We start from the raw sequence: 27,361 nt of genomic DNA, 5'->3' as shown, positions 1-27,361 counted from the left end.
CCAGGCCCTTGTAGGGAGGATCCTTCCTAGTGTCAGCATCCTTGGTGAGAATCATCCCAGGAAGAGTCTGGGCACAAGCAGCACCAACACACCATATCAATAAAGAGATGCAGCAGACATGAGGTATCTCTTTGACAGACCTTTATTAGCAGACTGTTCCCTACATGAAGAATCCAAGTTAGATTTGCATTATAACAATTTGTGGTTACAGCTACAAAGATGGTTGTCATTTTGCATTGATTTTTGCATTCTGATACTCATACTCCCATTAGGCCACAATGGTAGGAAGGAGCCACTGCAGAATTTGTGACAGGTCTCAAGAAGGGGGGTGTGGAAAAAAAATCATATCACTAATCCAGACTGGTTAGATTTCCACGTGGCTAACCACTGACAGTACTGGCTAGTCAAGGCAGAGCCTCACCTTGAAGACTCTCCATGAACCACCAGTATCTCTCAGCAAAAAAAGCAGCTGCCGAGTGCTAGCAAACCCTTTTCTGATTTCTCACACACTTCCGTGCCACGTGCATGTGAAGAGCGCTGGCTCAGCACAGGGCCTGCCCATTCAGCCTCAAAGCACAACTGCAGCAGCTTGTGCCCAAGTGCAAGTTTCCCTCTGTTTCTCTGGAAACTTGTATTTCCTTTAGTCCCTGAGATTTCTTCCCTCCCCCCTTACCTAAAAATTCCCCAAGACCGCTCTCAATTAGCCGCTGTGACACCCAACATACACAGACCTTCTACTTCCCAACTTCAGTCACCCACTGAAACCCTTTCAGCCGCACACAGAGGCCATTCCAGAGCCTCACTGCACACCCTCTCCCTCCTCCCACCATACTGCTTCCTCACCAGCTCCCTTCTCTCCTATGGCTTCCTGCTACAGAATTTCTCTGGGCTGAGGTCCTCCAGCAACAACCCCAGACGTGGGAAAGGCAGCTCAAGCCCCAAAGGGAAAGTACACAAGTGACTTTAGCATCCCTCCCCACGACTCAGCTGTGTGATGTAAGAGAACAAATAGAGAACTTTTTAAAACAGGAGAAATACAAGCACAGTAACAATATTTAAACAAGTCTATAAAAATAGTCCAACATAACTCTGTTCAAATAAATACAAAATAAATATGCTTTAAGCAGTAAGACAGTGGAATGCAACGCTGGTCCATTTTGCCCAAAACGAAAAGTTGGATGAGGATCTCCCAGGCCTCAGAAGCCAGATCCTATCAACTAAAATAGCCCATAATGCAGTCAGAGAAATTTTAAAGCCATCTCTTTCCCTTAGCCTTATGAAAAGCACCCTTTGAAAGAAAAGCAAGCACATCTTAAGGACTGAAAACTCAACTCTCCCAGTGACAACCAGCCCCTCTCCCTAACACACCTTCCCACAGCAGACATACTCCTGGCTTGGGGATTCCATCCCACTAATGCAAACCTGAACATCAATCTACAAAGAGGTCTAAAGAGATAGATAGCAGCATAGGCACGGGGTTTGGAAAAGGTCCACCAGCTCTCCGTGGCACCAGGCAGAATGGAATTCAGAGGTCCATGCAATGCTGCACAGGGGCTCTCGTGTCGTGCTGGGAGCACAACTGCACAGGAGCTGTGAAATACTGTCTTTTTGTGCACTAAAGCCATGCATCGAGGTGCCAGTCCCCCCAGGGCTCTCCTGCCTTCCCCTTTCCAAGCCCCTGCTGAGTATAGGACAAGCCAATCCCGGCATGCAAAGGATACAGGCATGCAGGCTCTAGGCTGCTGCTTCTGTTAGTAAGTGCATCTTGTTAGTGGATTTATGAGACACACCTATGAAAAATAAATAAACCTAATTCTTCATCAGGCTGGCCTAAGTAACCTTCAGCCTGACTGGATAAACCACTGCCCACCAGCCCTCAAAACCAGTATAGTTCAAAGTTAACATTTTCATGTCAAGTCTTGGAAGCAGAACATGAATGTCTCCTACCCAAAGGAATATATGTAAACATAATAACAAGCCTGGTGTGGCAGCAGCTCCTACACAAGGTTTGTACAAATTTAAACAATGGGTAGGAAGTTAAACAACTGAATGGAAAAAGAAGCTCTCTGAATGGAAAAAGAAGCTCTTCCAGCAAGTCAGAAGGTGCTCATCTGCAGGCAAACAGCTCCGTACACGCAATACACGGCAAGCAGACCTGTTACCCAAATCTTTGCTACTCTGCCATACTGCTGGGAACTGACCTCAGCAACTTGTGCCTTAAGATTCTCCCAGGAGTCCACCTCCTGGTCTCCCAAAAGGCCCAACAGAAAGGACCATGTGTTGCTTTATGTGAAGCTCTGAGTAGCAAGATGGCAAAGGACACCAGATCCTCCCCTCCCCCTTACTGACTCACAAACTATCTGAGATTTCACAGCTTTGCTTAGTCAGCTTAGTGTCAACACATTCACAGAATGAGAGATGGCTATACGTCTTGGGATTGCACCCCAAGATTTCAGAGTTCAAAGTCCTCGGCATCTCCTGGTCACCGCGACTGCACGCCCAGAGTCATCTTCAAGTTTTCATAAACCACGTAGCTGATGCTCACAGCTGGAATCACCTTCATAAAGTTCGGCGCCAGACCCCGGTAAAGACCAAATGCTCCCTCTGTCTTCAGAATGTGTTTAAAGAGTCCCCTCATCGTCACTTCGGGAGCACCCTCCACTGAAGCTGCAATAGGGAAAGGCACAATAAATAACGTGGTGAAAACACTTTAAGGTAAAATCTGTCTCAAAGAGCAGTTCTGGTTCATGTGCCTCCTGTGTATGTTCACAGAGCGAAGGTGCCTCATGGAGGTCAGCCCCTCACTCCTCAGCGAGCCGTAGCTCTGCTGCACATCACGGCCATTTTCTCAAACTGCTCTGCAGACGCCCTTAGTCCAAAACTCCCGATTTGAGCAAAACAGAACCACTGTCCCGGAGGTGCTTGGCCCCAGATGCTAAGGGCAGCACAAAGTCCACTGTCCTCTTACAGCACGGCAAATAGCCTCCTGCTCAGCTGCACAGGCCAGCTGGGGATGTGATTGCAATGTTTACACTAGAGGACCTTTACCCTGCTCAGAGACCATGACAGGAACTCCCACAGTTCCCAGAAGTTCTCACCTTGGGCCTGCATGCGTGTCCTCACAAGAGCCAGCGGGTAACTGGCGAGCTGCCCGCAGGTACTGGAGATGGTGCCACAAGCCAGCAGAACGAAGACTCCCGGGTCAGCACTGTTGACAGCATAGCGTTGCAACCAGGCGTTTTTTAGTGTCTGGAAGGAAAAAGCCAGTAGTTAGCAGTGAAAAGACAATTAAAAGAACAGCACACTGCATAGAAGATCCAGCATAAAGGCCCAAAAAGCCACGAACAAATTCAGCCAGAAGCACTAAGCCTTCCCAAACCCTTTTGAGCTACTGCTACTATCATGCCTGGGGAAAATCCCTTCTTTAATTTTCTGCTGCAATTTTCTCAAAAATAAAGAGACCATGCATGATATTGACTAGGAAAGGAGAATCATTGTGTTGGATTATCTTTCAGGCCATTTTGGGTTTAAAAAAAAGAAAAAAAATCCATTTGGGCCCCATAAGGCTGATCAGGAAAGCTTTGATAAATGACAAACTCCTGCAGTAACTGACCGGTCTAACAGTGATAAAGCTACACAAGCAGCACAGCCCTACAATAGCATGGTGGGTTGACCTTGGCTGGGGAAAATTAACTCAATCTCAGCCAGACCCAGTAATAATAGGTTAAAAGCCTCATACCTCATAGACTGCCAGGTCAATACCAGCATACGGAATGATTCCTAGCATGTTGGGGATGTAGCCTTTGTAGAAGGCAGCCATTCCTTCCTTTGAAAGGATGTTTTTGGCACAGTCCAACATGCCTGAATATTGCCCTGTCTTCCTTAGAGCCATCCGTGTTTTCAGAACCTAGAAAACAAGAATAAATACCATGAAGGCCTACAGGAGAAAAACATAAAAAGTCATTCTTAAGACACGATGGTCAGGGCGAGAGCAAGCGGCACGCGAGCAGGATTACCCAATATCACCTCCGAGAACTCATTAATTAAGCTATCATAGTGCTGGTGTTCTACCCCCATTTTCCCCATCTCAGCACCTTGCCCTGATCCCTCCTGGGCTGGATTATCAGCCACTGCCTCACCTCCATCGGGTAGATGCTGCTCTGTGCAATGGCCCCAGCCAGAGAACCAGCTAACAGCCGCTCGTGAATCCTCAGCATTTCCTGGTCAGTACCGATGAACCGCTTGATCTGTAGAAGCCAGAACAGACGTTAAGGTTCACTGACTTGTCTCAGCCGTCGTTTTCTTTTTTTCAGCTTGTCCTTCTGCAAACCCTTCCACAGCCAGATTTATCTGTGCCTTTTTACTCACCTGCTCGTAGGCCATGAACTTAATGGCAGATTCCGGTGCAATCTTCAACACATTGATGCCGTTCCCTCGCCACAGCGACCTTGGTCCACCCTCTCGGATCATTTGAGTAAAACCGCCAACGATGCACATGTTGTTACTGCGGGAGGCATGAACCTGGAAGAGAAGAGTGCAAGCTTGGATTAGTTCCAGTCCTGATTACGACAGTGCTACGTTTTTCTGTAATCCGGGGACAAAAGGGCGCTTTTTTATTTACCCAGAGATTTGCCAAGGCTTTAATCCCTTCCAGACAACTTCTACAATAGGAAAGCAAGCTTCTTTTCTTTTTTGCGAAGTCTAGTGTTAAGTAATGAGTCTAATCAATATCTCCCTCTGGAATGGGAGGAAAGGTTAAATTGGCAACTCCTGTACCTAGCATAGGATCAGTTACCCATGGTAAACTTCTCAGCTGGCTCAAGTGCAGGTACAGTGATAAAGCAGGCTAAAAGCAAGGTTTTGTAATTTATTATTTAGATAATACTGAGTACGAGCTCTGCCAGCTGACCACCACAACCACTTCAACTCTCATGGGAACATAAGACTTGAACCCAAGTTTTCCAGTGCTCTAAACCACAAAACACTCTAACTATTGACAGTTTTCAGGTCTACCTCCCAAAAGATTCTATTTTTTCTAGGCAAATTTTAACATGACTTCGATAATTCAAATAATCCAGAAATATTTCAAACATAGCAATATAAAACCAACAGATTAATCCTGGCCAGAGTGCTGTACTGTGTTGATGAACATTCTCATCTCCTAGGCATCCAAGAATATTAAAGGACTCTGCCCGGTATTCAAACAAACTGGAACTGCTCCATCATACCTGCATGAGCACTTTCAAGCGGTCCAAGGGAGCTGTACAGGTTCTGGACACGGCACCTGCACCTCCACCTGCAACCAGATGTCTCCACCACATCCCTGTCTGCCTCTCTTCTACCGTGAACTCATCAGGGACGGTCAAATTCTCTCCTACATCAAAGATCTGCAAAAGTATAAGGTGTTGAGAAGTGATTCATCAGCTAATGATCTTGCCAAAGTTTTATTGCTCCTTATCAGTGCTAAGTGTTGAAGTACTGGATATGCTTATTCCAAGTCAACAGCTTATCTACAGCCATTAACCGCTGCATCTGGCCACAGAATTGCCACTACTATAGCACGTCACAGGGGGAACCTTCACATTCAGAAATTTCTGACCAAGAAGCTGGCAACTGCTGAACATTTGTCTGCATTAAAATACTGTGCATCACAGTAAGGAACAAAATGACCAACAGGCAGCTGTGTGGCGAAAAAGCTGGACCTCTCTGGAACCTTCCAAGCTCACAGCCAGTTCAATCTCGTTACATGCTATTTACACCCACTGAAATATCTCCAGGAAGGACGGCTGCCTGTCAGATGAGTTTCTAGTCTTAACAGGTCCTGAACCAGCAGGGGCTGGCCACTGGTGCAAAGCTCTGAGGTGCAGGCCAAGTGAACACCCTCATCTTCTTGCAGAACATGCAGTTGTTATCACCTGTGCCAGAGGCTTCACATTATCACGTGCCAGTGGTAGGTGGCAAGGTAAGAGGACAGGACAGGAAGCAACTGGGCGTTCAGGGCTACAAGGCAGCTACTGAACCATGAAGAGAAAGATAGGGACTGCTGATAGCAGCTCCTGGGGGTCAGGACTCTAAGAAGCTGGGGAAAGACCAAGACCTGTTGTGGAGGAATCATTTCTTACCGTGGAGTGTTTCCAGTACAGGATGATTTCAGGAATGTTCTCCACTGGGTGCAGCAGGTGATAGTCTCGCCACTCATTCCAATCAATTGTCATTGTCCCGTTTTTATCCATGCTAAAAAGATTTATCAATAGATGAGTACAGACTCTCACTGGATGAGAAATTCCTCCTCCCCTTCCCTTTGATTATTCAGGCCTACACCAAAAAAAGCTTTGCAAAGCAACTACTAAGAGACTTCTAAAGAGACAAAAGACAAAGCTAGGAGATCTTCTATTCACTAAACACTGCAGAGAGGTAGAAGTGGGTTCCCTTTTTCCTTCCCTCTCTCTCCCCTTTAACTGACCCAGAGGAGTAGTTGCACCCCCTCCAGCCAAACTTAGGGACTCATAACTGACACTGAAGGGAAAATAATACTTACTAGGTGACAGGACCCCAGAAGTGTCCCGTCCTTATTCTGACACACAGGCAAACAGACAGAGGGAAGGTAGCAGAGGAAAGAAAGAGGAAAAAACAGCACAAATAAGTGGTTGTTAACATGTTAGTGCCACATGCATAAAGCACTCAGCATTTCCAAAGAGCACAGTCTTTCTCCAAAGCAGCAAGCTCAGGGCAGCAGGACAATCAGACAGGGATGCAAATCAGCTCAGGTGCAAGCACTTCCCCAGAACAGGTCAGGAAGATAAGAGATTCTGGATTCACTCCATAATGCATTACAACCTTGTAAGGGCCAACTCATGGAAAAAAAATCAAAATGAAGAATAATAGGCAAAAAGGGAGGAGCTGAAGTCTCTGCAAAGTGTGTACAGGGTAGAGAGAGAAGATGGGTTCCATGTCCCTACATTTCCTTCTAACCCCCTGAACAGTAACACAGAAGCACCAGCTGAATCCTCACCTCTTCAGTATTTTCTCAGCCTGCTGTTCAGAGATCTTGACCCCCAGGTCCCGAAGAGATTGTACAATCTCCTGAGCATCAATACGGCCTGAAAAGATAAAACAGTGAGCTCGAGTATACACATTACAAGCTAACGCATGCAGTAGTCTATTCATGAGCATGAGAAATGTGTTTACCATCATTCTTCTTATCTAAACTCTTGAAAACCAGTCTCAGCTTCTTTTCATGATCTTGGAGATAGTGAACAAATTCCTCAAAATCCAGCTGTCCATCCAGGTCCTTGTCTCCAGCCTTCACAATTTTCTGTTCAAAAAACAATCGAAAACTGTCACTTCCTTTGTTCATTCGGACAGACTGCTCCTTCCTCTACCATATTTAAAGATAATTTCCTACAGGACAGACTTTTCCTCCAGAAAGTAGCTAACAGAGTTATGATAACTCCTCAAAGAAATTTGAGGAAAGCAGGAGTGTAGAAAAGTCACCTGATTCCAGGCAACTGCCTCCCAAAGTTAGTTACGCAGATGAAATGCCTCATGCTTTTATCAGGGATATTCTGCTCATATCATGTGTCTAATCTCAGTCTTGTGTCTTAACACTTAAAAAGCCCTTGTAGAGGTTCTTGAACTAAGCATGAGGCAAGTATGCATGATTTGCATAAAAAGTGAATCACAAAACTTCAGGTAACAAAAAAACCTGAACAGGAGAAGGAATTTTATGCCTACTACGATCCTTAGAGTAGTAAGTTCCCTCTGGCAATAACTAACTCCAACCAGAAAGAGCCCGTCCAGCTCTAGTGCACACAGCCAGAGATAAAAACCCCTGTGAACTGGTTTAGGCACCCTGAAGCTATGTGCTTTAATTACACATGTTTCCATAAGATGCATATAGAACAAGAAAAGGCTCTTGGGACAAAGCTTAAATCAAGATCAGACTCCATGCCAGACATCTAGGACAAGGTAAATGACTAATTAACTTGATCCAGCATGGGGCAATAGCCGATGCACTGTCCTAGCTAAAGGCACATGGCTACTTGTTGACAGGAGAGGTGATCTTCAGACTGTAAGAATGTGGCTCAAGGAGTTCCTATTCCCCTTCGTGTTCAGTCACTTTGACAGCCTATAAGTCTTTTTCAACATGAATCAGTGAGCAACACTAAACAAGGTGTGATTCAGTCCACTGCATTACACAGATTTTTAATTCTCATTTCTGTGAACAGCAGGTGGGTTGTTAAGGAAGCTCTGAGATCAGAGACTAGGCTAACCCTCTGTTCACCAATATTTTGTTCAATATTTAGGCTTTAAGGGTAACAGGCAAACCTAAGCTTACTGTGATATTTCCTCAGCCTATGAGCACCTGTCCCCGTCATAAGCATTAAGTCTTTGTTTCAATGCCATTTTAAATGACTTCAATACTAAATCCTTCAGTATTGAAACTTTCACTCCCTTGCCCCACCAAGTCCTGTCACTTTAGCCCTAATGATATGAGAATTATGCCTAATCATTTTATGAACCTTAAATAAGAAAGTGCTGTCCCAGCTGCCCCGACCTTTGTGGTACGCCCAGTATTCTTAACCTGCAATTTATCATATGACTGTTGCAAAGTTCAGATATGACCCCACATTCAACTTGTAGGCTAAAGATAGACCAACATCCCTTGCAGGTCAGCAGATTGGCCTCGAACAGCTGAATCAGGGCTTCCCTCTGACTGGCAACCCCCAACAAGTTGACAGGCACTAAAAATCAGGAGGCACTAGAGGAGAAATGTGACTGTACAACTGCTCCCGCTCTCTCAGCACACCCCGAACAAGTGCAGAGATGTGCAAGGAGTGATCAGAGACTGCTGGTAATAAAACCTGCCTTGCTCTGCTAGTCTTCCTCCGTGATCACAAAGCAAAAATGCTGCAAGCCTGTCAAATCATAACCTGCAACATGTGTGAAGGGCAAGAAAGTCAAGCTCACAGCATCTTCTCCACAGATAGGAACAAATATCTGCCTGCAGCTCTTCGCCTTTAAGAGCAAATATGAAATCTCCATAGACTGAACTGCTTGTAACAGCTACGCTGGCTGCAGACGTTTCTATGGTCACCTGCGCAACACGCTGTCCCTGCAGCAGGCTTTGGGACCCCACACGTCCTAAAGCTGCTACATACCCCATTTGTGTGTCTGCACAAAGGTATAAGAAGCCTACCTGGCTTCACTGTTTGACAGCCTGGTCATGAAAATCACACCAGCAGCAGCAAGCTGAAAGCAAGGCCTGCGCCAGAGCTCGACCAAGCACTCCACAGATTTAGTGTATCTCCCTTCTGCAGCGAAGGGAAATGCTCTTGCACAACCTCCCCCGGCTCAGCCCACCCACCGCCAGCTCACAGCACCGACCTGCTCACCTTCACCAGGGCAAGACCTGCATCGGCTTGAGCTGACATTAGATAAGACACCTCCTGTCAGGAGGGGGGAGGTGAAAGGGTGTAAGGAGGAGGAAAAGGAAGAGGATGTGAAACGTTGTATTTGAGCAGACTAGTTAAAGCAGACAAATCATAGTTTGGAAAACCCCTTTTCCTATTGAACTGGCATCAAACCAACAGGTTTAAACAGTCTGAAATCTCATCGGATTCAAGCCAAATGAATCAAAAAGAAAAAAGTCCACTCCACGCTGCTTCAGCAATCCCTGCCAAGGGGCAAGAGAAACACATGGTCACTTGTACCCAGCTATTACAACTGAGCCGTCATGAACTTCTCCCCCTCCAAGCAGCCACTCAGGGGGTCAGAGACCACCCCTCCACAGCTCACTCCCTCCTGTTCCTCCCTCAGGGCCATACCTGCTTCCACTGGCGGTAGGTGGAGAACTCCTGGGAAGGAATGAAGAGGCTGAGTCGGAAGATGGATTTGAGTTCAGCCGGCAGCCCCTTCGACTCAAAGTATTCAAACTCTGTCTGCGACTCCCCGAACACTGGCACATACAGACAGAGGCAGAGCATCTTAGCCGGAGACTGAGCTGCCCTGCTCAGACTGACCGGGAAGGGAAGCAAAGCTGAATGACTCCCCTGAGCTAATTTCAGTGCGTAGTGGAAAGGAAATGCCAGCGAGTCTCATGACACATGCCTATGAGCGCACTGGGCTCCGGTGGGATTGGCTGTACAAGCCCTGCCCTTCTACTTAAAAGGGAAGCCGAGGCTGTACAGTCCCACCCAGCTGCCAGCGAGACACCCGACCCATGTGAGCTGCCTCCCGTTGCTCAACACCAGGCTCCCATTAAGTCCCAAGACCTTACATCACGCTCACCACAAGTTAACTCTTACTGGCGTGTCTTTTAACCCAAGGGGCTTTGGCCAACATCCGAGACGCTCATTTGCTGTCCCTCACTCCTGATCAGTCCTTTCTGATTCTGTTCTCACCCCTCCAGGGTTTTACACACGCAGCAGTCGGGACCAGTCTTGATCATAACCTCTCCCACCATACAGCACAGGAGGACTCTCACTGTGTTCCTCTTCCCAAAACTTCTTCCTCTAAAACACAGTAAGAGCAAGATGCCAGACACTTACTGCTTTTATACATGTTTGGGATATCCAGCTTAAGCAAAAGCCTTGAAATTCCACTTTTATAAGGCTACTTTGCTATGCCAGAGTTGATTGGCTTTGGCTGAAAGTTCTCCCAACCATACTTGTGCCAGCTAGGAGCAGGCAATCTCTACATACCAAGATCTCCCTCCTCTGCAGCACTACAGCATTACTAACACAGACAGCAATAAAGCCTGTGGAGGTTTGCCATTGTGCCAAATACCTAAAGAACGACCAAAATCAAGAGCAGGCTTCAAAACAGACCCAGCTGCTTCAAAGCCTCCTAGCTAAGCATCCACACAGCAGTTACGCCAGCTTAATAGTTATTCCTCCTCTTACAACCACAATTAAACATTGCAGTCGGATATGTGCTACAGCGAGAAGTGGCCAGGGCAGAACATTTTGCAGTTTCTACCATTTACAATTTAACCACTTTGCAAGTGAGTTCCGGAGCAAGTCAGCTGAAGAGGGAGTGTGGCACACGCATCATTTAATGTGGATATAATTACAGGCTTCTGAGCATTCAGTAGAGTTTGATGTATGGGATGACACCTAGTACTACAGCGAGACTACCAAAGCAGCGCAGTAGGTCACAATACTGCTCAGTACAGAATTACTAATTCCTTACATTAATTTTAAAATATAGTCTTGATAGTCCTCAGAAAGAAGCTAACATCTAACGAGAAGGAAGATGCAAAAAGCCATAGCCAATAACCAAAACACACTAATCCTGCCCACACTTGAAGTAACACAGCATGTTTGCTCAACTGGTTTAAGCCAGTCCAGCTAACAGCCTTCCCCACTGCTGCGGACACAGCAACATTTTCTTGTGTTTGCTCTGTTTGAACACACTGCCTGGCCAGTGCAAAGTCCAATAAGCACTCCCCCTAATCCACAAGGGGCCTTTACATCTTCACCGTGATATTTTGTTCTTTAGATTTAAATAAAAGCCAAGGTCTGTAGTAGCTGTTTGTGGAGCTGCATGTCAATCAAACAAATTGGGAATATTTAATCTGGGGCTTTATTTCAAGGATTTTTTTTTTCATTTTTAAATTTTTTTTAAAGCTTAATAGATCATGACCCGCATCAATTCGGTACCCTTGAGAATCACGACCTACAACAGCTTCTTATGCCCTCCCCCAGGCACCTCACCTACCATGGCACTACCGCCACGTTACCTAACCAGGCTTAACCTACTCCCTGCTGACGTCTCTCCACATGAAAACAGGATCTTCTCATGGACTCCAGATCCTCTTAAAGATCAGCTGCAGCAGCTCACTACATGCACACCAACAGCACGCCCCAGCCTTCCCACCAAGTCTCACTGCCAGCAGCACCCTAACACTACACTCCACTGGTCACAAGCCTTCAGCAGCCTGACTGACACGAGCAGCTCCCTGACAGCTCCAGGTAGTAACTGAACAAATGTAACTCAGATCTGCCCCACCAAGCCTTAAGATCCTCTGTAGTCTTTCCCATGAATTGCCAAGCATCTCTATAATAGCTGCTTGGCAGCTCAGTTGCTATGCCAACATGATGCAGGTTTTCCTAATAAACTCTGGAGTTGGCAGCTAGAGACAAAAGGCAAAATCTGCACATTTTAGGAAAAAAAGCCCTACTATATACGTCAGAGAAAGGGAGAAAGGTAATGAGGTTGAGAAAGCTGATTTTAAGCAGGGTGTTAATTACAGGACAGCGAGGTAAGGAGAGACAAGATTACAAATGAAGTTTATACCAGCAATTCTGGTTATAATGACAAAGGGAACTTAAACAAGACAAGTTTTTAGATTTCACCTAAAAAAATCCAGGCAAACCTGGAAGTACTCAAAAGCAAGATAGCTCTCCAAAGCTGGAGGGATCAGTGCTGCTGGAACCCAAGTAGTATGAGCCCAGGCCTTAGCAGACACAGCAGCACACCCAGGGCTTCAGGCGGGAGCGACGGCCGGCGCATCCCTCATTAGCACTGTCTGTTACTGATCAAGCCAAGGACAGTGCACAGAGCTCCAGATAATCAGTCAGTCCTCCCCAATACTTCTTCCTTCCACCGATTCTGCCAATGAAGCCAGAGCTGGACCTACACCTTTTTGGTCCCTGTGAAGCCAGCCTAGCTAACACCCTTCTTTGCTAAGGCGAGGACTAGATGAGTCTGTCTTCCTTCTACAGAAGGCTCGCTTTTCTTGCCATCAAGGAAGCTGCAAACTCATTTTCATTTTATTTACAGCATTCATTTATTTATAGCATTCATTTATTTATAGCATTTGGTTCTTATTTAAATGCTGCACAAGTTACCAGTTTCAATACCCTGCCATTGCAACGGTAACCTTTCCAAGTCATTTGTACTCTTCCAGGCATCTGCTTCATCACCTGTTTACTACATCAGCTCCAAAAGGTACCTCCCAAAGGATGTAAGGATGCAGCCATACAAGGAGCAAGAAAATATGCTGTTTAATTTTGAATTCACTTTGCTAAAAAAAAAGTCTCTAAAAATATCAAGTGGCAGTGAGTGTCACAGCCACATAACTAACATCCTCCTTCTCAAGCAAAACAGCTCTCTGGGCAAGTACACCATGGGCCAGAGAGAAAACCACTACTGCTCCAAGTTTTCACTAAGTTCTGATGATTTTGTATTTTTTAATTTCCGGAAACTAGCTTATAATTAATTGTACAGTACAGAAAGTCCTCAGAAAGCACAGACAAAGGGTGTAAAGTGTATGAAGGATGGGAGTTAATCATTTAAGAGACCCCAGCACAGTAAAGAGCTATAGTCAGCCAAGACTGTGCAAAGTGAAGGATAGAGACCAGAGAAGGCAGACAACACTACATGGTATTTATTGGACATAAAGGTGACCAGGAAATGTGACCTGTTCCACTGACAACACACAGATCCAAAGTTACAAGTCCAGATGGTGACATCAGGGGCAGATCATCCCTCTCTTCTGTGTACACACACCCAGGGGCCAACACATCACCTTTATAGTCAGTATTTTCTCCCACATTCGCAGAAACAGCTTCATGTTGAAATCACTACCTTCAAGCAACGATCTGAGCAGAAGCTAACAACAACACAAAGACTGAAGAGGCAGGGCTAGGAAGCAGCTCCAGTCAAGTTTATCGATACATGTCAATTCCTTACAGTAATATCAGTATCGGGTGTGATGTTTTCTGTGTTTTTAACAGATAGGTAGTTACAAGTGTTTTTACAAAACAAAGTGTCATACCAGCCAAGAGACTTCTCCCAAGGTCACAGACAATCAGTGGCAGAGAACAAAAGCCATGTGTCCCCCACATTTTTTTTAAACACCAAATAATAATGTTTGCTCACAGTGGTTTATAATCTGCCCCTAAGGCTGTACGAGAATTTTGCAACACTTCTCCTTCAGACAGGTAATTAGAACACAGATATCTGATCAATCACAAACAAGCAATTGCAGCTTAACAAGTTACTGTCCATCAGCTGAGCCATGATGACTGGGTGCAGTATTAGCCAGCCTGAATTGCAAGGTAAAACATATCCGCATAATCCTCAACAGAAAAGCTTTAACACTGCATTTTACTTTACAATCAGGGCAGGCTAAAATTACAGTCACAACCTCCTAGCAGATGGGCAGTTACTTGTTAAGCTGCAATAACTCCATTTTACCACATCCTTATCCTCTAGGTATTTCTCCATTGGCCAATTTTAGGGTTCTTATGCAGTGAAACTTCCCAGGGTCACACAGGAAAGAAGAGATTGGCATCAGCTTTCAGAGAAAGCTTCATTACTACGTGTGAACAGATGGGCTCTGCCTGACTGAGGGACCATTGTTCCCTGGAGGACACCAGAGATTTTCAGCCCTACGCTTTCAAGGTTTTCATCACAACCTCCTTCAGTTCTGAGTCTCTGTCCTTCTTCAACCTCCTTGCACGAAAGTCCTCCTCTTCTCAAAACACGCACGCTCCTCTTTTTAAAGGGGATGCACAGTGCTAACTGCTAACGACAGGGCTGAAGGCAAAAGTCCCTGCAGATTTTTCAGTCTGATTCAAGCAGGGAGTGGCTTCTACTCCCCAGAATGCAGAATGCCACCCTGTCTGTTTCCATTCAGAACAGCAGCAGAACAGACGCTAATCCCCTCTACAACTTAAACCTGTTCATCTCCCATTTTAAAGAGAAAGCTTACAGCAACAACCATGCCTGGTTCCCTGTCAAATAAGCTAGATCCTGCAAGTCACACACCCCTACCCCTGCTGCAGAGCTTTAATATTATCCCAAACTCCCACCACTCGCAGGGGTTATGCCCAACTCCTTCTCCCCTAATCCCAGGTCACACCCTTGGTCTTAAACCACAAGCAGTCATTGCACCATCCTCAGGAGAGACAGACACATTCCCTCCCCATCAAAAATAAACCAGAATTGCAGTCAGCCAGAACTGTGCTAGGAGCCCAGGCACTAAACTAAGCAGCTTTTGTCTGCCTCCCCCCAGACAAAGCCTCACCATTTATTCTCCGCCAATTGTGCGCACCCACCACCTCCCCGCTCTCCCACCCCCTGGGAAGTTCCCATCCTCACGCAGATTTTAGACTCTCCCTTATGCCACCCCGCTCCCCAGAGACGGGTTTTACTCTCTTCCAGACTGTGCCATTCAAATAATACAGCCAGTTACTTGTTTACTCAAAACATGCTAGTTTTTCCAGAGGCTCGCCAAATTACCAGTGACTCCGGAACATCTTAGGATCTATTTGATCCTTTGCTGGTCTTCAGTGCAGGGGTGGGACTCGCTGTTAACCTGCATTATCATTCCCTGCCCTCTCCATCATGCTTCTTTACAAGTTGCCCAGGAACCTTCCAGACCACTGTATTCCCCTTTGCCCCTAAACAGCATATTTTCCCCCACTTTGAACATCATATCCGCAAGGTTAGAACACCTCCTCTCTTCACAGTCATTCCCCTAGTCCCCCCACATTTCCCTGCTAGCAAGCACACACATTGGACCCTGCTCCCTTTTCCTGTTCCTCTCCCCCCTCCCCAAATACACACGCACCCACCCCCAGCTACTCACACACCCAACCTGCAACACCCCTACTCCCGGCAGACCACACACTCCGCTGTCATGTGCGCCAACCCCTCCTCAGGCCCCTGGATATCCCATTACCTTTGGAAAATGCTCTGCGGGTCCAACCACCAGTAGGATAGTTGGTCTCCTTTCAGTGGGATCAGTCCCTCTGTCCTGTGGCTTCCCCAACATCTTTGGCCCTTTCTCCCCGGGGCCTGGAAGTGGGGTGGTGTTTCTGGCCTCATCCTCTTTTTCATCTGTAGGACCTTGGCATATGGCCCTGGGAAAGAAGCTAAACAGAAAATGCCAAAGGGTCTGCAGCATTGCTACTCCAGCGAGCATCCCAGGCAGGGAAACCCTGCGCACTCAGGAGCTGCCCGCTGCCAAGGGTGATGTGACTGCACTACCAAGCACCCCCAAGACAGGAATCGGCACGGCAACCAGCAGGAGGTTCAACCCAGCGACTCCACAGGCTCAGATTCTTTACAGACCGCTCCTGCGGATGCTTCCTGCCTTTTGAAATTGCTGCTACTGCAGTCGTGCCTGGCCTGACAAGCAGCTCATTGTACCAAAGCCTCAGAAATCTGATGGCAACAGACAAAGCACAAGACCCCTGGCACGGAGAAGCCGAGACGCTGAGCTTTGGAGACTGCTCGCACAGAGAAGCAGAGCCGCTGCGCTTAAGCGGAGAGCTAAAGATGAACCTCTCCAAGAGAAGCTTCTCAGAGCTGCCAATTAACCCGCATGTCCTGGCTCATCCTAACGGCACATCAGCCGAGCAGCAAGGCTGAACACCCGAGGCTGCGTCCCCACTGCAGCAGTGCCCAGCCAATCCTCGCTCCCAACACTGCGGTGCTCCGGAGCACGGCAGCGCGCGCAGCCGGGCGGGAGCGCGCCCTCCACGCAGGAGGCACCCCGCAAAGGAGCGCGCCCGCCAACGCCGTCGGGCAGGTACGGGCAGGGAGGGCAGCAGGGCAGCCGTCCGGAGAGCAGAAGCCACGGTCCCCGATGCAATTCGGCAGCACAGGATTGTCAGAGGCTTGTACGTACCCGCTGCTGGGGCTCGGCAGCTTCGGCCGCAGCTCTTTGTTCGGGCAGCAGATGGTTCTGCGGAGAGAAGCCGGCTTTTCCCAGCCATGGCTGAATTAACCTCTAACTGCACCCTCTCTCCCTGGTCTATTATTGTCTCATCCGTCATTACAATATCTCTTCGGTGCTGCATTGTGCTTCTGCCATTTGGCTTTCAGCGCAACACAGCGACACGCTTCCATAGCATTTATGGCTATTCATCTACGCACGCTCTAATACGCTATGGTTAAGCTAGCGCCGATGAGTCGAACAGGCCGAGTTCTGCTGAAGGAGCCTTTAACTGTACATTCAAGGATTCTAGGATTAGCCAGAGCACAGCCACAATTATATATCAATATTTAAGCACTGAACACAGGACCTTCCCCAAATTCCTCCAAGAAATGCCTTGTTCCAGCAGTTGCTCATAGCCCTGGCTGTAAGGTTGGGGCTATCAACATCATGGCCAGGGCACCACCAGAGAAGTCAACCTGCCTTGGTGGAAGCGAGCAGTCCACATCTGGCAGGCACAACAGCAGTCTGCAGACAGTAAGGGCTCATTTGGTGTTTTAAAGTACCAACAACTTAATATATAGTCGTAGATTCTTGCCTGCCTTTTGCATCTACAGACAGAGGGCACTGCATGCCTCACTTTCCAAAGTATTACGACTTTTCCTTAAGAGAACAGTTTGGATTTTTTTTAACACACAGGATAAATAAGTACAGACCAAAGCTTCCATTACCCGAGGCTCCCTACCCACAGCAAGATCTACAGCAAGCAGAGGACCTCCATTTTCAGCTTTTAGCTTTTGAGAGTGACAGACTATAGGAAACTTTCGGTTTACAGATATTATATATGAAAATACAATCCAAAACCTGAAAGGACTGCAAGCTTTAAGTAGCCAATTCGCAAATAAATTTGAGAGGAACACTAAACATCACATTTGGGAACTTGCTAGCGTTGAATTCCCTTAACCAACCTGAGTAATGGAAAAAGTGAGAGCCAAGTACATAGACATCACATTAAAAATTAATTCTTCTGCAAATACATTTCAGAGTTACTTAAGAAGAAAAAAATGCTGTTTAGTCATAAGATCTACGTAGAGTATTCAGTTTTTTAACCTTAAAGCTTGACATATACAAAAAAATAACAAAACAGTAAAAATTCACAAAATTCAGAGGCAGTAACACTGGGGTGAGGGTATGGAAAAGCCCTGTCCCTCTTGGAGGAATGTCACAGCCCAGTTCTAACTGGGATATCATCAGAAGCCCCAGCTCAGGCACCGGCAGGAAAGAGTGAAGAATTTTTGTCATGCCTCCATTACCTTGAGCTGCTGCCAGTCATCACAAAAAACAAGCACAGAAGTTAAACTGCTTTCTCAAACACAGTGAATCAGATCCTTTAAAATTACATTTGAAAGTTTCTAACACTCAAGCCAGAGGAAGAACATAGCAGATTTTCTGAACTGGGCACCGTTCTTCAAAATCAGCTTCTATTAGCCTAAAGCTGTCATTTTACAAGAAACTGGTGTGAAGCTTACTGCCTCTAAAAGAGGTCGTATCCACATCAGCTCTGCATTTACCTTGCTCCCATATGCTCCTCTAACCACCTCATTAACCCAGCCAAAAGTTACAGAGCCTTCTGCTGGGGTAACCAGTTGAGGCCTCTCATGGATGGGGTCCAAGAAAGCCTGTGGCAATGGCATCAGAGCTGCCTGTGGCAGCAGCAGGCACACTGGCCCCACCACTCAGAGAGCTACAAGCCACAAAACAGAAGGCAAAACACTTGAGTGGGACTTTAGATTTGTCCTCAGTGGTCACTTAACGCTGGGCTGCTACTCACAAGGACCCATTAAACCAGGTGATGTTAACCGACACCATTGCTTACAGTTTCTCTGCATAGTATTTATTAGCTTTAGTGGTATGTGCATGGCAGGGACCCAATCTTCCTTTGTTCATGCAGACATCCCATAGTAAAATAATAATTTGTGCAAGAAATTACATGCCTGGGGTGCAATTAAAGCAGACACTCAGCAATGCTTCCTTGGCCTTTGTCCTTGCTAAAGAAAACCTCAGAGGAATTCTGCCACTGCACTAATCCACACAGCTCCTTCAGAACAGACAGACTTTTCTAATCATATTTAGGGAAAAAAAGCATTTCTTTTACCAAGTGGGGAATTTTATTAGGTCAGAATAATAAACCTAGTAACGGCAAGATGATTATAGCTAGAGGCAAGACAACTGCTCTCCTACAGGGAATTTGTAGGGAAGTATTAACCGACCAACACCACCACAAAGCCAATCATTCACACATAAGAAAAGATTCAATAAATACGAGTCCATCCTGAACAGCAACACGAAGGAACAGATGAGGAACAAAAATTCACTTTTTCTAGAAATCATGAACAAACACCTAGGCCACAGTGAAACAGCCTTCCTGACCTAGGCTTCATTAGATCATCAGCCCTCCAATTCCAGCAGTTTCCATGAACCAAGCCCAGGATTTTGAAGGCAGAAAAGTACCAGGACTGATCTGAGAACTGGCTCTCAGCCAGCACACCAGTCACCAGAGACCAAACGCGCCTGTGGCAGCTGGCCTCAGTCCTACACCATCCAAATGGATAGTCATTAGATAGCCAGAGGAGAAGCTGACAATAAAGTCATGTAATCTATCCAAATGGAGACAAAGGAGAAAGGGAAGAGCAAGAGAGTGACATGTTTTGCTTAATAAAAACAGTATTTTCCTCATTACTGCAAGCTGTCAGAAGGATGTTCTGTTTTAAGCCAAAAACTCAAGGTATCTTGTATCCTCTTCAGTTAGATCATGCAGGCCACATCTTAGTACCTGCTAAGTCTGAAACTACAGTTTTCAAACAGGCATTTGCTCTTTCCAGCCTGGTAGCACCAGGCAGTAATTCAGATTCAGACCATTTGCTTTAAGATAGCTTCTAGAAGACTTCTGAGTAAGTACACAGCATTTTCCAGCAACAATCTGAGCCTCATCACCAGACAACTAGCTAACACATAAAAAATGCAGGAGGGAGGGTGAAAAGAAAGGGGGGCAGAGGAAAAGGGAGCTGTGCTTAGAGCAATGACCCTTCTCCTCCTCAGGCGCAGGAAGAGCTGCCACTGCGGTCGGCGTCTCCAGTTCCTTAAGTGACCCCACAGGAATCAGCAGTGACTCATCTCCTTTGGGCGCTCTCCTGGAAGCACCCCGAGGAGCACTGCCTACTCGTGTGCCACCCAGAGATAGCACCCAGCCCACCCCAGCTGGGATGGGCCACCATGACTCCTTCAATTACCTCTTATCTTTTCAAATGTCATTTCTGAAAGATGAAAACGTAAGTACTTCTCACTTTTTAGAAAGCCAAAGTTAACCCTGCACAGCGCTTCTCGCACCACGCCATAAAATCTAAACGTCTCGGCCACTGCTGCTTAAATAAGTAAACTGTCTAGTGACATTCAACTACATTAATACATTAAGGTGACGCAGCACAGTTCAGTGAACACTACAAAGAAACCCAGGTCACCTCGTTATAGGAACCCTGGCACAAGTGATCAGCTATTCTAGTCGATATATTAAGGCAACTGGGGACCAGTGCCAAGCACAGAGAGCACTGGCCAGGGCGGGGGAAACACAGCCATTGCCCAGAACAGCAAGTTCCACGGAGCTCATATCATATCACATGAAGAACCAAGGATTGATCAAGAGAAAGGGCATGCTCAGCACTCAGAAATTAGAAAGTCAACTTCTTGCTGCACTGGAAAATTAACCAGGAATATAACTGGTGGAGAAACGATGGCCCCCCAGCAGCCCGGGCCCAGGCTTGCTCTCACACAGCCCCTGTTCTCCTCAGGCTAAGCAATGTAGATTCACATACCAAACAGCTTTGCCTTTCCAAGCAACTCATGATCTAAAAATTTCAACAATTTCTCTTACAGAATTCTCTACTGTAAGCCACTTTAACTGCCAGAAGCTCCCCTGCAGCTCGCTTACATGTGACTTTGAAAAACTAAGACATCTCCGCTGCCTTTCCACATTGACACTTGTTATCACAGCTACACTTCTCCACCCGAGACAAAGTCTGGGGCATCATTAAAGTGCTCTCATGTCCCACATTCAGAGGGACAAATATAGCAACAGGACATGAACAAGAACAAAGGCTCATTTACCATTTGCTACAAGTAGGTCTGAAAGGAAAAAAAATCCCTCCCCCTGCTCCTCCTCCTCCCAACACCATATCATGTTATAATATATGCAACAGAGAGCACAGAACTGCAGCATCACCGTTTTGTAGGGCTCTCAAACAGGAAACCGAGTCCTTATTATGGCTTTGATGTCATTTTATTAACACTTGTCAACCATTTAAGGCTTCTGCTCAATATTCACCCAGATTCATCACGGGTATAGTTTCTTTTAAAAAACAATTAAAAGAAAGAATAAGTATACTGAAGTCCTGGAGTTTTTTACTTTCCCTTATCTCAGTAATCTGACTAATAATCCAATGCAGATGAGGATAAGGAGTCACCTTCCACTACTTACCAAGGCATCTAGTCCTGGTCACCAAACAATGTCCCACAGAATGTGTTGAAAGACCAAAAGCCTGCTGCACATTCTCCAAAGGCACAATCAGTTGCCTTGGATCAGTTTTGTTGTTTCATTTCACTCAGACTCTGGGGATCCTACAGGCATTCACTTCACTACAGAGTTCAGAATACATCCCCTCCCACCGAAAACAGAAGGGTGAGAGACCACGTCAGTGACATGCAGGCTGCCTTTCTGCAAGAGAGACTCTCACATAACGTCAACAGTTACAGTTGATATGCTCAAGCCAAAAGTTGCATCCACATCTCACAGAAGTCAGCCAGTATCCTTCATTCATTATCACTCTGCAAATAGGACAAAGGTCTCTGCTAAATAAACCTGAGAACCACCAGGCTTCTCCAATCTCCTGCAAGGTAGGGCAAAAAATTAATCATGGAAGAACATCCCAAGATTGCATCTCTCAAGAGTTATATACCTGGTCCTGTACGCACATGAACATAAAGCAACACTTGCCTAATCCACAATTGTTTGTTTATATGCAAGGTAAACTTATGCAAGAGCAAGTTTCTCTTGTATGTATTTACATCTGAAAACTCACTTCCAATCTACCCCTTTGAACACTGAGTGGATACACACCACCAGTTTAATACATTATTCACACTAAGGCAGGTCTGATGACCGGAGACCAAGTTTGAGTAAAGACTTTTGAGAGGTTCCCTGGTCTGCAGCATCCTTCTCCTCCTGCCCTCCCCGTACGACCTCTGGGTCCAGGCAGAGTGACAGAGGCAGGCAGCCAGCATGCCAGCCAGTCTCCCCTGACATTCATTGTCACAGCGCACCCTCCAGCCCAGCAAAGCTCTCGCTTTAGGAGGTTGCTGGCCAAGTCTATTAATAACTGACACTGCACTGAGAAGTTTCCTTGTGCCAAAGCCAATCTCTGTATTTCTTCTCAAAGTCTTTGCAGCAGCTGTCAAGGACTGATTTGATTGATTACGAAGAGTTCATTTGCGTCTTCAGCATGCCTAAATCAGAGAAGGTAACAGAACCCAGAATTCACACCGACGCATCCACTTCCCACAGCTTGAAAGGCTTTATCTACGACTAAATCATTGACCTACAGTTCTACTCTTGCACCAGATTTCCCAAGTGCATGAGAACAGGGTCTTCAACAAACCACACATTTTACAATTTACAAAAAGAACAGGCCTCTACTCCCTACAGACCCAGCAAATACGATCTTTTTTGCTTGCTATTCTAATGCACATTATACATAAATGCGTGGAGTTATTTAACACGTTCTTGAATGCAGTTTCACCTTGTGTTAAACTGGCTCAGGGTATCCACATTTGTCCCTTGGGATTAGCCAGGAGATGGGTGATTGAGAAGTTGTTGGCAAATACCTTTCCTTCTGCTGAAAGGTATCAACTGGAATTTCAAACTGTAACATTGCTTCATTTGTTTGATACAACTTTGTGTTGCTCAACCCTTCATGACAAATTACCAAGGCCTGGCTAAAAGCTCCACAGCTGCCCCAGCAGGATACAAGACACACAAACCATGAAGATGTTGTAACTAAATGTACATAGGTTTGGAGAGATACTCCAGTCTAGATTACAGAACAGTATTAGAATTTCGCTCTTTTTATCATAAACAGATTTCTGTAACACAATAAAAACCCAGATCCTCCTTTTCCAGATGACGGTGAATGGAAAACAGGTGAAAGCCTCACACAGAAAAGATTCCCCTGCTTCCTCTGAACCTTACATTTGCTGAGAATTTTACTACATTATGCACAGTACAATACAGAGTATTCAAAAGTCTTGGAGAGTAAAATAGTTACAGAAATAGAGTCTGAAATGAAGAGTTAAATGACATCATGACAGAAGATAAAGTATTGGTCAGAAATAAGATTAAACTTTTTTATGATTGCAAGTGCTATGATAGAAAAGTTTCTCAATTGATCCATGGAGGCACTTCCGAAACTAAGTGATCAACTATCCCTGAGCAGCATGGACACAGCATTCTCCAACAGCCGCAAGCGTCCAGAGATGGACCTGAAAAGCAAAATCATTCAGAGGAGAGGCCTGAAGCAAAGCAAATGCTGCGGAGTCCAGCTGCAGCACTGCAGTTACGCTCTTCGGTACACGTGAAAAGTGAACAACAGAATTTGTGTGGGAGTTTGGACAGCCGGAACTTAGGAGATCAAAGAGAAGATACCAGGCTAAGAAATAAGTGATGAAAGCAGATGTGAAGATTTCAGCAGAATGGGAGCTGATGTAGTTTCACGTGAGGAAGCTGATACCAAGGAGCAATAGGCAGTCACATATATGAACTTTGAAGAATGAAGTATCACAAGGCCAAGGAGGACATCATCATTACAGGAGAGGCAACCAGACACTTGTAACTGAAAAGAGACAAGGGTTATGTCTGCTCTGTTTCTTAAAGCCAAGAGAAATAGTCCAGCAGAAGATGCTCAGCACCACCACAGAAGAGGTAGCTGCAGACAAACTTTACCACTTCAGTCTGTCTCTAGGCCGCTGGGATTAATTGCACCAGTTCAAATTGTCTGAAACTTCAGCAGCAGAGATGCTCCAGCCCTGCAGTTAATTGGGATCAGTAGGAAAACAGTTATATTGACAAATACACAAATAGTACCATCACATGTCCTTGCAACAATGCAACATCTCCAGATACAAAGTAGAAAACATCATTCTGGTTCAACTGTCTCTATTCCCATGAAGTGCATACTTCCAGTTCCATAAGTCTACACAAATATTTTCATGAGGGAAGTCAGAAAGTAGTAATAACAGGAGATTGGCTATTACAGAGGTAGATGTAATTTAGCAGTAAAAGACTATCCCTTTACACAGTAGAAAAAGAAAGCCTTAAAAAATTCTTCACATTGTTATCACTTTACTGCTCAAGAAAAGCGAAGTACATGAATTGCTTCATGCTAACCATCGCAAACAAGCATTTCTTTAGAAGGCTCACTGACTTGGCACACTGTATTTGTCAAATGGTTTAAAGATAACAGCATGGGTGAAAAAAAATCCAACGTTTACATAAGCAAATTCCACCTCAAAGGACATCCAAGTACAACCCCTTCTCTCCCCCACCACAGAAGGCCACCTCTAAAACAGAAGGCAGCAATTTTCCAAGAATGCTACAAAGGGGTTTATCTCAGTAAGAACTCTCGAGCATTAGAGCCAAAATATTGTTCATTTTCTTTTCAAGTTGCAGCTCAAAACTATTATTGTTACAAGGCCTTTTAGCCTACTGACGCAAAGAGATTAGCAACATTCAGCTAAGATTGGTGATAACCTCACATTAGGAGACTAATATTTTCTCCTTCTGTCTCCCAAGCGTAGAAGGCAACTCCCATATCAAACGTACTGCTGCATGGAAGGAAAAATAAAATGCACCAGAGTCATCAAGTAATTTACTAATCACAAGCAATTCATTTGATTTATGCCTAAATCAGTCTCCAAACACCATGTCCAATACATCAAAAAGGTTTTCATCTTGATGCTTAAGTACTTTTCTTGAGAGTGACTTCATATTAATTACCCCAAGCACCCAGTTGCCATTATTAGCTAAGGATGGAGCAGAAAAAAGAAGGACTTATTAATAGAACTGCCTGGGAAACAGGAAGTTTATTTTATTTTCTTAAACATTACACAACACGGAAGTTTTCTAGCCAGCTCTCCAAGGACTGTTCCCACATGTTTAAGTGGAACTTAAAAGAGTTTTGAACTCTGCATCCCCGTTCCTAATGGACACTTTTTACACTGCTGAAGGGGATGCTCTGCAATACTAACAATGCTTTGCAAACTCTCTTCATCTAACCAGCCACTTCCTGCATGGCGGAAGAGTAGGCAGAGGAAGTGAAGGGCTGAGGAACAATACTGACAGACAAGGGCTTCAGCAGAAAGACAGGATTGTTAAGCGGCATCCAGACAGTGCTTCCCTCCGACAGAGCGGTTCCAGTCCCTGCAGAACGGTTCTTCTCTGCTGCTCCCACAGCATGGCAAGCAAAGAAACTATCTGCTGGGAAGTAAAAATGCATTTTGTTTCATGGTGCATCTTCCTAGCCTAGAGAATGTCAGGCTGGATTGAGTAACATGCCCAAGGAGAAAAAGGGAATGCAAACCGAGACAGGCATGCAGGCGTAAGCACAGAGCACTCTGACGAATGAGGGACCTTTGCCAGAGGTAAAGGATTGGGCACCCAGGGGTGGCAGCAGGTCAGCATTTCACAGGGCATGCACAGGTGATTTATATGGTATAATCAGATTTCATTACCAAAATGCATACAGCAGAAAATCACCATGGCACTATCGTTATTTTTAGAAACTGCACACTAAACCACTCACAAGACCCTCACACCGCCAAGGAATTCTCATACATTCCAGCAGCAACGAAGATGCCAACCAAAAAGAAACGTTAGAAGTTAAGATGTTGGAGATTCAAAGTCAGAAAGGAACTAAAAACTCTGGAAAGGATGAATACATGCAATTAAAGCACTCAAACTGGGGCACCACTCCCAGAACTGGGAGAGAATAGGAACTGTCACTTAAATTAGATGTCTTTTCAGTGACTCAGAAGTTATCCTTAAACTCTTCTTCCTTGCTGCAGAACTGAGGCACTCTGAGATGGCACATCCCCGACTGCACCCATGTGTTTATCTCCTATCCTCCCAAGATACTCAGCTTTTTATGGTCCTGCATATAAAATACAAGAGACTAGGCAGGAACAAACTGTGCACTGAGGACAAGCCCATTACTCAGATTCATGCAGATGTAAACTGCACTAATTACAGTTAAATAGAGCAACATCACGTTGAACCTTGAAGCCTAGAATCGTCAGCGTACAGGATCACACAAAGAGCTGTGTGACCACAAAAGGGCACAGCTCCCAATACTGAAGTAGAAAGCCAGTACGCTGCACATTTCATATCCTCCATAGGCAAACCGTAAAAATACAGCAGCCTTCCCACATTTTAAGATATTTCAAACCCCTTAAAATAGACAATCGAGTTTAGCATGTATAAGCCATCTTGGGCAAGAAACTTGAGTAGCAACATGGTGCCAAAGACTAACATGAGGAAACGCAATGATGCAATGAAAAATGCACGACAACCTGACTGCATCTATCCCTTCCAAAAAATCTTTTACAAATTTAATTAAACATGCAAGCTTCCTAGTCCTTGGACCTGAAGAAAGAGGATTTTCCTTATGGTGCTTCTTGCCCAAGCAGTAAATTTTCAATCCTAAATTCCCACAGTTAATGCCACACATGCCTACAGGTAGTAAGCAAGCAGATTCCTCCGAATTTAGCGTTCAAGTCAGCAGGGCTGATTTTAGGCAAGTACCTAGAAATGCTTAAACGCTCTCTCCGGAGCGGAGCAGCGGCATCTCCCACCACACAAACGCCAGCTCTCTCTCAGGTTGTTCCCGACCACGCATCGGGAAGGTAACTGGATACAAGTGCCGGCATGCAACAAGCAGGTGCCCGCTGACACCAACTAACCTGGCGGGGTCTCTGCCCCAGCCGGGGCACAGTTACCGGGTCTTCAGAGCCCATGTCCCGCTCCCGAGAACGGCGGAGCCGGGCGAGCTCCGCGGCACGGAGCTGGGCTCCAGACACAAACCGGCGCTGCGGGGCGGACACGGGATGAGAAGGGCGGCCAAACACCCCCTCATCCCCCAGCAACGCAGTTCCGGAGCCCAGCCCGGCTGCGGGCCAAGCCCTGCCGCCCCGCCCGCCCCCCGCCGCTCACCAGAAGGTCCAGCTCGGTGCGGTGCAGCCCGAGGCGGCCCAGGCCCACGGCCAGGTCGTGGATACAGAGCGCGCCGTCGCGGTTCACGTCCAGCTTCTGGAAGAGGGCGCGGAGACGCCGGTCCTGCTCGGAGGCCTCGCACAGAGACCGCCCGCAGGGCCCCGCGCTCCCGCTGCCGCCGCCACCGCCCTCCGTCCCCGGGCCGGTCGCCGTACCGGCGGCCCGCGGGGAGCCGCAGGGGCAGAGCACGCCGCTCACCACCGGGGAGGCCAGCGAGCGCCGCGCCCCCGGCATCCTCCCGCCACCCGCTCCTCACACGCGCCGACACCGGCAAATGGCGGCGCTTCCGCCGCCAGGAACCGACACGGAGCGCTTCC

At 46.2% G+C, this 27,361-nt stretch overlaps 1 protein-coding gene across 6 annotated transcripts; it reads right to left on the bottom strand.

Annotated features, from left to right (window-relative positions):
- Window positions 1-126: 126 nt before the first annotated feature.
- Window positions 127-27,361, bottom strand: SLC25A25 (solute carrier family 25 member 25). 6 transcript variants are annotated; one of them, XM_074923458.1, is made up of 11 exons: window positions 26,985-27,361; window positions 7,189-7,315; window positions 7,013-7,100; window positions 6,539-6,574; window positions 6,123-6,234; window positions 5,229-5,387; window positions 4,369-4,521; window positions 4,140-4,247; window positions 3,740-3,907; window positions 3,099-3,249; window positions 127-2,667 (listed from the first exon to the last, which is right to left on the bottom strand). In XM_074923458.1, exons 1-11 carry the CDS (start codon window positions 27,276-27,278, stop codon window positions 2,483-2,485), a joined length of 1,581 nt encoding a protein of 526 aa, XP_074779559.1. In that variant the 5' UTR covers window positions 27,279-27,361; the 3' UTR covers window positions 127-2,482. The 6 variants fall into 6 exon arrangements, with proteins under 6 accessions (XP_074779559.1, XP_074779561.1, XP_074779563.1 ...); XM_074923460.1 differs by lacking the exon at window positions 26,985-27,361 and adding an exon at window positions 15,695-16,412; XM_074923462.1 differs by lacking the exon at window positions 26,985-27,361 and adding an exon at window positions 9,828-10,243.

The sequence above is a fragment of the Athene noctua genome, chromosome 20 (assembly GCF_965140245.1).
Source record: "Athene noctua chromosome 20, bAthNoc1.hap1.1, whole genome shotgun sequence".
NCBI lineage: Eukaryota > Metazoa > Chordata > Aves > Strigiformes > Strigidae > Athene > Athene noctua.
The sequence above is the reverse complement of the archived record's forward strand: the minus strand, read 5'-3'. Positions and strand labels throughout refer to the sequence as shown.

Bases quoted from the DNA above. Each gene is read 5' to 3' on its own strand.
- SLC25A25 (XM_074923458.1), bottom strand. From the start codon at position 27,278: ATGCCGGGGGCGCGGCGCTCGCTGGCCTCCCCGGTGGTGAGCGGCGTG. The intron at 4,248-4,368 runs GTGAGTAAAAAG...TGGCTTCTACAG, and splicing joins AGTTCATGGCCTACGAGCAG to ATCAAGCGGTTCATCGGTAC. The intron at 3,908-4,139 runs GTGAGGCAGTGG...CTTGTTTTCTAG, and splicing joins GCAGCATCTACCCGATGGAG to GTTCTGAAAACACGGATGGC.